Below are 11,533 nucleotides of genomic sequence, written 5' to 3'. Positions count from 1 at the left end.
ACAACTCCAAAGGGGAGGTGGGCGGGTTTGTGAGAACAATCAGCCTGCTGTCCTCGGAGAATACCTTCTACAGGTATGTAGCATTCGCTTTCTCCGAGGACAAGCAGGCTGCTTGTTCTCACTGATGGGGTATCCCTAGCCCCCAGGCTCACTCAAAACAACAACCATGGTCAATTGGGCCTCGCAACGGCGAGGACATAACTGAGATTGACCTAAAAAATTTACCAACTAACTGAGAGTGCAGCCTGGAACAGAACAAACAGGGCCCTCAGGGGGTGGAGTTGGATCCTAAAGCCCAAACAGGTTCTGAAGAACTGACTGCCCGAACCGACTGTCGCGTCGGGTATCCTGCTGCAGGCAGTAATGAGATGTGAATGTGTGGACAGATGACCACGTCGCAGCTTTGCAAATTTCTTCAATGGAGGCTGACTTCAAGTGGACTACCGACGCAGCCATGGCTCTAACATTATGAGCCGTGACATGACCCTCAAGAGCCAGCCCCGCCTGGGCGTAAGTGAAGGAAATGCAATCTGCTAGCCAATTGGATATGGTGCGTTTCCCCACAGCCACTCCCCTCCTATTGGGATCAAAAGAAACAAACAATTGGGCGGACTGTCTGTTGGGCTGTGTCCGCTCCAGATAGAAGGCCAATGCTCTCTTGCAGTCCAATGTGTGCAGCTGACGTTCAGCAGGGCAGGAATGAGGACGGGGAAAAAATGTTGGCAAGACAATTGACTGGTTCAGATGGAACTCCGACACAACCTTTGGCAAGAACTTAGGGTGAGTGCGGAGGACTACTCTGTTATGATGAAATTTGGTGTAAGGGGCCTGGGCTACCAGGGCCTGAAGCTCACTGACTCTACGAGCTGAAGTAACTGCCACCAAGAAAATGACCATCCAGGTCAAGTACTTCAGATGGCAGGAGTTCAGTGGCTCAAAAGAGGTTTCATCAGCTGGGTGAGAACGACATTGAGATCCCATGACACTGTAGGAGGCTTGACAGGGGGCTTTGACAAAAGCAAACCTCTCATGAAGCGAACAACTAAAGGCTGTCCTGAGATCGGCTTACCTTCCACACGGTAATGGTATGCACTGATTGCACTAAGGTGAACCCTTACGGAGTTGGTCTTGAGACCAGACTTAGACAAGTGCAGAAGGTATTCAAGCAGGGTCTGTGTAGGACAAGAGCGAGGATCTAGGGCCTTGCTGTCACACCAGACGGCAAACCTCCTCCATAGAAAGAAGTAACTCCTCTTAGTGGAATCTTTCCTGGAAGCAAGCAAGATGTGGGAGACACCCTCTGACAGACCCAAAGAGGCAAAGTCTACGCTCTCAACATCCAGGCCGTGAGAGCCAGGGACCGGAGGTTGGTATGCAGAAGCGCCCCTTCGTCCTGTGTGATGAGGGTCGGAAAACACTCCAATCTCCACGGTTCTTCGGAGGACAACTCCAGAAGAAGAGGGAACCAGATCTGACGCGGCCAAAAAGGAGCAATCAGAATCATGGTGCCTCGATCTTGCTTGAGTTTCAACAAAGTCTTCCCCACCAGAGGTATGGGAGGATAAGCATACAGCAGACCCTCCCCCCAGTCCAGGAGGAAGGCATCCGATGCCAATCTGCCGTGGGCCTGAAGCCTGGAACAGAACTGAGGGACTTTGTGGTTGGCTCGAGATACGAAGAGATCTACCAAGGGGGTGCCCCACACCTGGAAGATCTGTCGCACTACACGGGAATTGAGCGACCACTCGTGAGGTTGCATAATCCTGCTCAACCTGTCGGCCAGACTGTTGTTTACGCCTGCCAGATATGTGGCTTGGAGCACCATGCCGTGACGGCGAGCCCAGAGCCACATGCTGACGGCTTCCTGACACAGGGGGCGAGATCCGGTGCCCCCCTGCTTGTTGACGTAGTACATGGCAACCTGGTTGTCTGTCTGAATTTGGATAATTTGGTCGGACAGCCGATCTCTGAAAGCCTTCAGAGCGTTCCAGATCGCTCGCAACTCCAGAAGATTGATCTGCAGATCGCGTTCCTGGAGGGACCAACTTCCTTGGGTGTGAAGCCCATCGACATGTGCTCCCCAGCCCAGGAGAGACGCATCCGTGGTCAGCACTTTTTGTGGCTGAGGAATTTGGAAAGGACATCCCAGAGTCAGATTGGACCAAATCGTCCACCAATACAGGGATTCGAGAAAACTCGTGGACAGGTGGATTACGTCTTCTAGATCCCCAGCAGCCTGGAACCACTGGGAAGCTAGGGTCCATTGAGCAGATCTCATGTGAAGGCGGGCCATGGGAGTCACATGGACTGTGGAGGCCATGTGGCCTAGCAATCTCAACATCTGCAGAGCTGTGATCTGCTGGGACGCTCGCACCCGGGAGACGAGGGACAACAAGTTGTTGGCTCTCGTCTCTGGGAGATAGGCGCGAGCCGTCCGAGAATCCAGCAGAGCTCCTATGAATTCGAGTCTCTGCACTGGGAGAAGATGGGACTTTGGATAATTTATCACAAACCCCAGTAGCTCCAGGAGGCGAATAGTCATCTGCATGGACTGCAGGGCTCCTGCCTCGGATGTGTTCTTCACCAGCCAATCGTCGAGATATGGGAACACGTGCACCCCCAGCCTGCGAAGTGCCGCTGCTACTACAGCCAAGCACTTTGTGAACACCCTGGGCGCAGAGGCAAGCCCAAAGGGTAGCACACAGTACTGGAAATGACGTGTGCCCAGCTGAAATCGCAGATACTGTCTGTGAGCTGGCAGTATCGGGATGTGTGTGTAGGCATCCTTCAAGTCCAGAGAGCATAGCCAATCGTTTTCCTGAATCATGGGAAGGAGGGTGCCCAGGGAAAGCATCCTGAACTTTTCTTTGACCAGATATTTATTCAGGGCCCTTAGGTCTAGGATGGGACGCATCCCCCCTGTTTTCTTTTCCACAAGGAAGTACCTGGAATAGAATCCCAGCCCTTCTTGCCCGGATGGCACTGGCTCGACCGCATTGGCGCTGAGAAGGGCGGAGAGTTCCTCTGCAAGTACCTGCTTGTGCTGGAAGCTGTAAGACTGAGCTCCCGGTGGACAATTTGGAGGTTTTGAGGCCAAATTGAGGGTGTATCCTTGCCGGACTATTTGGAGAACCCACTGATCGGAGGTTATGAGAGGCCACCTTTGGTGAAAAGCTTTCAACCTCCCTCCGACTGGCAGGTCGCCCGGCACTGACACTTGGATGGCGGCTATGCTCTGCTGGAGCCAGTCAAAAGCTCGTCCCTTGCTTTTGCTGGGGAGCCGAGGGGCCTTGCTGAGGCGCACGCTGCTGACGAGAGCGAGCGCGCTGGGGCTTAGCCTGGGCCGCAGGCTGTCGAGAAGGAGGATTGTACCTACGCTTGCCAGAAGAGTAGGGAACAGTCTTCCTTCCCCCAAAAAATCTTCTACCTGTAGAGGTAGAGGCTGAAGGCTGCCGGCGGGAGAACTTGTCGAATGCGGTGTCCCGCTGGTGGAGCTGCTCTACCACCTGTTCGACTTTCTCTCCAAAAATGTTATCCGCACGGCAAGGCGAGTCCGCAATCCGCTGCTGGATTCTATTCTCCAGGTCGGAGGCACGCAGCCATGAGAGCCTGCGCATCACCACACCTTGAGCAGCGGCCCTGGACGCAACATCAAAGGTGTCATACACCCCTCTGGCCAGGAATTTTCTGCACGCCTTCAGCTGCCTGACCACCTCCTGAAAAGGCTTGGCTTGCTCAGGGGGGAGCGCATCAACCAAGCCCGCCAACTGCCGCACATTGTTCCGCATGTGTATGCTCATGTAGAGCTGGTAGGACTGAATTTTGGCCACGAGCATAGAAGAATGGTAGGCCTTCCTCCCAAAGGAGTCTAAGGTTCTAGAGTCCTTGCCCGGGGGCGCCGAAGCATGCTCCCTAGAACTCTTAGCCTTCTTTAGGGCCAGATCCACAACTCCAGAATCATGAGGCAACTGAGTGCGCATCAGATCTGGGTCCCCATGGATCCGGTACTGGGACTCGATCTTCTTGGGGATGTGGGGATTAGTTAAAGGCTTGGTCCAGTTCGCCAGCAATATCTTTTTTAGGACATGGTGCATGGGTACAGTGGACGCTTCCTTAGGTGGAGAAGGATAGTCCAGGAGCTCAAACATTTCAGCCCTGGGCTCGTCCTCCACAACCACCGGGAAGGGGATGGCCGTAGACATCTCCCGGACAAAGGAAGCAAAAAACAGACTCTCGGGAGGAGAAAGCTGTCTCTCAGGAGAGGGAGTGGGATCGGAAGGAAGACCCTCAGACTCCTCGTCAGAGAAATATCTGGGATCTTCTTCCTCTTCCCACGAGGCCTCACCCTCGGTGTCAGACACAAGTTCACGGACCTGTGTCTGCAACCGTGCCCGACTCGACTCTGTGGAGCCACGTCCACGATGGGGGCGTCGAGAGGTAGACTCCCTCGCCCGCATCGGCGAAGCTCCCTCCGCCGACGTAGTCGGGGAGCCTTCCTGGGAGGCGACGGCAGCCGGTACCGCACGCGGCACCGACGCCGGAGACCTCACCTCGGGCGATGGGCCAGCCGGCGCCACGCTCGACGGTACCGGTGGCGCAAGCACCGCCGGTACCGGAGGGGTAGGGCGCAACAGCTCTCCCAGAATCTCTGGGAGAACGGCCCGGAGGCTCTCGTTCAGAGCGGCTGCAGAGAAAGGCATGGAGGTCGATGCAGGCGTCGATGTCAGAACCTGTTCCGGGCGTGGAGGCTGTTCCGGGCTGTCCAGAGTGGAGCGCATCGACACCTCCTGAACAGAGGGTGAGCGGTCCTCTCGGTGCCGATGTCTGGTGGGTGCCGACTCCCTCGGCGACCCAGAGCTCTCGGTGCCGACCCGGAAAGGAGACCGATGACGATGCTTCTTCGATTTCTTGGAACGAAGCACGTCACCGGAGCTTCCCGGCACCGACGAGGAGGACGTAGAATCCAGTCGTCGCTTCCTCGGGGCCGAGGCCGAAGGAGGTCGGTCTCGGGGGGGGGGGGCTGTACCGCAGGATCCCTCAGGGTAGGGGGAGACCCACCCGAAGGCTCACCGCCACCAGCAGGGGAATGGACAGCCCTCACCTGCACTCCAGACGAAGCACCACCGTCCGACGACATCAGCAGACGAGGTCCCGGTACCACCGACGTTGATGCAGCTATCCGATGTCTCGGCGCCGATGCAGAGGGCCGATGCCTCGATGCACTCGATGCACTGGCGGCCGAGGATGAAGCTCTGGACGCTGAAGACGTCGATGCACTCGATACCCCCGGTGCCGATGCCGACGAAGAGCCCGAGAACAAAACGTTCCATTGGGCCAATCTCGCTACCTGAGTCCGCTTTTGCAAAAGGGAACACAGACTACAGGCCTGCGGGCGGTGCCCAGCCCCTAAGCACTGAAGACACGACGCGTGCCTGTCAGTGAGCGAGATGACCCGGGCGCACTGGGTGCACTTTTTGAAGCCGCTGGTAGACTTCGATGTCATGGGCGGAAAAATCACGCCGGCGAGATCAAAGTCGAAATGGCGGAAAAGGCACTGAAAAAACAAGGGGAAGAAAACTTCGACCCGAGGCCTAAAAGCGGCCTACCCCGACGACGAAAGAAAACTTACCGGGGCGAAAGCTGAAAATAGCGGGGGGGGGGGGGGGGGGGAAAAGACCAAGAGTCTTTCCCCACACCGAAAGGATTAGAAATTTTTTTTTCTTTTCGAAAAACACACGACGAACGCGCGAGGTCGACTTTGCGGGGCCCGACACGGCGAAACACGACCGTACCGAGCGCGGACAAAAGAAGACTGACGAACACGAGTCGGTTCGGGCGGGAAGACGACCGCGCATGCGCGGTGCGCAGGAGCGCGCGAGGACTAGCAAAGGCCTTTGCTAGTGAAGTTTCCGATTGGAGGGGCTGCCGTGGACGTCACCCATCAGTGAGAACAAGCAGCCTGCTTGTCCTCGGAGAATCTATTTTACAGACACTTATCTATGCAATTCATCTGCAATGTGTCCAAATCACAAGGGGGCATGTCAGGGTATTTCAAAGACGGGATTAGGGTGTGTCTAACATTGGACGTTTTACAGCCATAATGGAACAAAGCCAAAATGTCTAGGGTGAAAACTTCAATATTTTGGTCTAGACCTGTTTTTCTAATGAATAAGGTACAAAAGGTGCCCTATTATGACCAGATAACCACTGGAGGGATTCAGGGATGACCCCTCCCTTGCTCCCCCCCCCCCCTCCAACCCCAAACAATAAGAATAAAAATAGTACTCACCAGCCTCTATGACAGCCTCAGATGTTACCGCTAGATCCAATAGAGCAGCATGAACGTCCCTGGCGTAGTCGTGGTGGGTGCAGTGCACTGCAGACAGATGGACCCAGGCCCATACCTCCCCCTACCTGTTACACTTGTGGTGGAAACTGTGAGCCCTCCAAAACTCATTAAAACCCCACTGTACCCAAACATAGGTGCCCCTTCACTCAGAAGAGCTATTGTAGTTGTGTACAGTTAGGGGTAGTTGGTTTTGGAGGGCTCAGCAGACATGATAAGGAAGCAACAGTGAGATGTGTACCTGGGAGCATTTATATGAAGTCCACAGCAGTGCCCCCTAGGTTTCCCCGTTGCTCTCCTGGAATGTCTGGGGGACCAGTCTGCTAAAAATGCTGGCCCCTCCTACATCTCAATGGCTTGATTTTGTGCATTTTTAACTTATGTGGGGTTTTTAAGAAAACGGCCTATAAACGCAAAAAACCTTGCTCGAAATGGTATTTTCAACAACAACAACAAAAAAAGATAGACTTTTTCTTTTTTCGAAAATGGTTACATTTGCTATTTGGTTTTGGGAATTTTAGCACAAAACGTCCAAAGTCCAACTTACATGTCATATAGAAAATACGCTCTATATAACTTTATAAGTCGAGTGCTTTGAAAATGAACCTCTATATAACTTTGCAAGTATAAGTGCTTTGAAAAAAACCTCCACATCTTTCAGTAAAAAGAAATACTTTACAGACAATAATCACAGCTGATGCGTAATTCCCAAAAAGAAAAGTATCTTCTGAAAACGTTTTTTTTGTTTCTTTAGAATTCAAGCAAAGCTGGTACAGAAATAAAAAAGCACCTTGGTGAAAGGTTAAGGAAGGAAGGGAGGAGACTATATAATGAATAAGATCTGGAGGCACACACCAGGCAGGTACAAATATACAGGGCTGAGTAGACCATAGCATAGACTTACAAAGTTACATGGAGAGGCATTTTCGATATGACATCTAAGTCCGACTTTGGATGTTTTGCAAAAAAACATCCAACATCTGAAAAGCAAAGAAGGTCATTTTCAAAAAAGAAAAACGTCTATCTTTTGTTTTCGAAAATACTGTTTTGAACAAGGTTTTGTGATTTGGATGTTTTGTTTTTTGGTCCATTTTCAAACAAAAAAACATCCAAGTGCAAAACGCACAAAAGCGAGCCATTGGAATGTAGGAGGAACCAGAAGTTTTAGTAGACTGGTCCCTCAGACATCCCAGGAAATCAATAGGGCACCCTAGGGGACACTGCAGTGGACTTCATAAAATGCACCCAGGTACACATCTCACCACTGCTCCCTTATCTTGTCTGCTGAGCTCCCCAAAACCCCCTACCCCCAACTGTACACCACTACCATAGCCCTTATGTGTGAAGGGGACACCTATATGTGGGTACAGTGGGTTTCTGGTGAGTTTTGGAGGGCTCACAGTTTCCTCCACAGATGTAACAGGTAGGGAGAGGTATGGGCCTGGGTACACCTGTCTGCAGTGCACTGCACCCACCACTTGACTATTCCAGGGACCTGCATGTGTTCTAATGGACCCGAGTATAACATCTGAGGTTGGCATACAGGCTGGCAAGTAATGTTTTTAATCACATTTTTGGGGGATAGAAGCGAGTTAGTGGCCACTGAGGGAGTAAGGGGAAGTCACCCCTGATTCCTTCCAGTGGTCATCTGGTCATTTAGGGCACCTTGTTGTGCCTTATTCATTATAAACTATGGAATGCACTACCAAAAGTCATAAAAAAATGCACGACCGAACAAACTTCCGAAAATCACTAAAAACCAACCTGTTCAAAAAGGCATACCACAATGATCCATCCTAAATAGCACACAACAAAACTTATACCAGAACTGGACAAAACCGAACTCTCTATACTTGACTGCTTCATTTACTTTGTCACTAATGAACTTTAACGCAATACCACTTTATTTCTCATTCCGGAAATGAACTCTCTATACTTGACTGCTTCATTTACTTTGTCACTTATGAACTTTAATGCAATACCACTTTGTATTTCTCATTCCGGAATTGGCGATCACCATTACGGCATAATGTAAGCCACATTGAGCCTGCAAACAGGTGGGAAAATGTGGGATACAAATGCAACAAATAAATAAATAAAAACAGGTCTAGCTCAAAACGTCTTGGTGTTAGTCTTGGACGGCTTTGTTCTGTTCCATTATGGCTGAAAAAGTGTTAGGAATGCCCAAATGCTACCCTTAACACACCCATGACACGCCCCCTTGTGATCTGAACGCACTTCTGGTGGACTTCATAGAAAAACGTCTAAAAATTGGTTTTGAAAATGCCAATTTGGACATTATGGTAAGAAAAACGTCCAAATGCAGATTTATGCCACTTTTTGGACGTTTTTCTCTTTTGAAAATGAGCCCAATAGTAACCTATTTAAGTCTATGTGCTTTGAAAATGAGTCTCTATATTCCTCTCACACATAACATCCCACCAGGCTGCACTTTACTACTGCAAGGATATGCCTTCCCTCTCTTCACAAAAAAAGAAACGGTAAAGTAATAATTATATGCAGAGAGCTTGGGAAATTACCTCTTTCCAGAAGAGTTCGCCTTAGAGCCTTGGCCAGTAGGACTCGAACATTGGGCACGGGATCAGCAGCAAGACTTAAAAGACTGGGAAGCAAGTGCATGACAAACTGCTCCACAGGCATACATTCCTCTTCTATCACTAGCTGTGAAGAGTAGGGGCAGCAACAAAAAAAAAAAAAAAGCTACATTTTACTCCTGTGATCAGGACATTCTTAGCAAACAGAATTATTATTCCTTTCTATATTTTGCCATCACCCAACATAACCAAAAGATTTTAGATCTGGTGTGACATAAATGAAATAAACATGAGAAGATGGTTTTATACTGGAAGTATAAGTGTGGTATCTGATTCTAATGCTAAGCCTAGTCAGATACAAAGCTGAAAGTCAGGGCCTGAATACGGTGTACTGCACATTCAGTTCTATGTTGTATCACTTATTAATAAGCGCCTTCTTATAAGGAAAATAAACAGCACCCCCCCCCCCCCCCAAAAAAAAAAAAAGGTAAATCACATTCTTATTTCCCACTCTACCCCTACAGTGTAACATGAATTATTCCTTTATAATGACCCCACAGAAGCTGTGGCATGTTATGAGGACCCTGCCAGAAAGGGCCCAGGCACTACAGAATGAGAATAATCTACATTAAATAGGAAGAAGCTGATCTGACTTCAAAACTGATCAGAAGATGTTAAGCAGCAGCAACAACGGAAGTCACACCAACCTGACATATGAAGGCAAATGCCTGTCTTCCAACCCATTTGGAAGAGTGACGGAATCGCACTATGAGTTCATTGATGAAGTTTAGTCCCAATTCATTTTCACCATTTGTATAGAATTTATCAAGTACTGCTACCACCTGCAAGAACGAGAAGACAAGACTTAAGTTGTTAACCCCATCAGCAGTATTAGTTCCCACGATCAACAAGTCAGGTTTTCAGGACATCCTAAGAAATATAAATATGAGCGAGAGAGTTGCAAGCATGCTACCCCACTCATAGATATTCATTAACTATCAAGAAAATATTACAGAAATCAACTAACATCAAAATATCAAACTTTAGTAATATCAGTTACTTTAAAATACATTTTCCTAACTAGCTGGCTGAAGATCAATCCTAGACAAAAAATGTCTCTAAAATGAAACATATATGTTTTGATTTACACTGTATATATCACGACTAAATTCTTGAAACAAAACAACACAAACACATATATAACAAAAGGTAAATGTCCACTTGATTCCCCTTCTTCAAATATCAATAAAAATCCGTAACAAAGTTGATAGGATTACACTTGAACTCCTAGTACTAAAGTGAACGTGATTGTTTATTTCATCAACTTAGCTGTTCCAATACAGTCCACATGGCTGTGACTCACTCAGCAACAACCAACATGCATTCAGAGAAATAAGCTGCTGTACTCAACAACTCAATTCCTGGATTTCCTGCTGGTTGACTCTGGGATTGTGAGCCCTGGTGAGGTAACTACTAGTCCAGAGATGTCCGTGAGCATATTGGAAATTATTCTGGTTTGTCTAGTCTCCTGAAAAGGCCGTGTAGGCGAAACATGCGAGTATGTCGACACTAAGAGGCCATGAAATCCAAAATTGAGTTGTTGAGTACAACAGTGTATTTCTCTGAATGCATGCTAGTTGTTGCTGAGTGAATCACAGCCATTTCAACTGGATTGGAACAGCTAAATTGATGAAATAAACAAATCACATTCACTTTAGTACCAGGAGTTCAAGCATAATCCTATCAACTTTGCTATAGATTTTTATTGAAGTTTGAAGAAGGGGAATCAAGCAGACATCTACCTTTCCTTATGAATGAGTTTGTGTTGTTTTGCTTCAAAAATCTAGTCATGATCTATAACATTGTAAATCATAATATGTATGTTTCATTTTAGACTACAATATCAAAATATGGGTGTGTATTCACAAAAATCAATAACGATAACTTCCTAACAAAATAATCCACTCAAAATCAGAGATGTATATTAAAAAATGAAGGAAAAGCCTCAAAGAGCTCCAAATCCACAGATTTATAGAGCTAGGTGTGATCACTACAATCTAATCTTCATCATTGGCAAAAACCTTCCATTTAAACATTTTTTTTTCATTTTTCAATGTTCGTTTTTCATACATCTCCAAAGGAATCCACGTGCATCGAGAAATCTGTAGCCCCACAGGAAAGTGAATGATACATACCTGTAGCAGGTGTTCTCCGAGGACAGCAGGCTGATTGTTCTCACGACTGGGTGACGTTCGCGGCAGCCCCCACCAACCGGAAAAAAGCTTCGCGGGACGGTCGGCACGCAGGGCACGCCCACCGCGCATGCGCGGCCGTCTTCCCGCCCGTGCGCGACCGCTCCCGCCAGTTGAATGACTAGCAAAAGATGAAACACACAACTCCAAAGGGGAGGAGGGAGGGTAGGTGAGAACAATCAGCCTGCTGTCCTCGGAGAACACCTGCTACAGGTATGTATCATTCACTTTCTCTGAGGACAAGCAGGCTGCTTGTTCTCACGACTGGGGTATCCCTAGCTCTCAGGCTCACTCAAAACAAGAACCCAGGTCAATTGAACCTCGCAACGGCGAGGGTACAACAGAAATTGACCTACGAAGAACAACTAACTGAGAGTGCA

The 11,533-nt window shown here is 48.8% G+C and overlaps 1 protein-coding gene across 4 annotated transcripts in view; it reads right to left on the bottom strand.

Moving 5' to 3' along the window:
• Positions 1–11,533, bottom strand: part of LOC115476354 (serine/threonine-protein phosphatase 4 regulatory subunit 1-like) — a 92,122-nt gene that overhangs the window by 5,931 nt on the left and 74,658 nt on the right. For all 4 annotated transcript variants that reach the window (XM_030212679.1, XM_030212681.1, XM_030212680.1 and 1 more), the window contains 2 exons: positions 9,609–9,743; positions 8,887–9,028 (listed from right to left, as the gene is read on the bottom strand). In XM_030212679.1, the coding sequence (XP_030068539.1) occupies positions 8,887–9,028; positions 9,609–9,743 (277 nt within the window). The remainder of the gene's footprint in view (positions 1–8,886; positions 9,029–9,608; positions 9,744–11,533) is intronic.

This window comes from Microcaecilia unicolor, chromosome 8, assembly GCF_901765095.1.
Source record: "Microcaecilia unicolor chromosome 8, aMicUni1.1, whole genome shotgun sequence".
NCBI classification, from domain to species: domain Eukaryota; kingdom Metazoa; phylum Chordata; class Amphibia; order Gymnophiona; family Siphonopidae; genus Microcaecilia; species Microcaecilia unicolor.
This window is presented reverse-complemented; position numbering and strand designations above follow the sequence as displayed.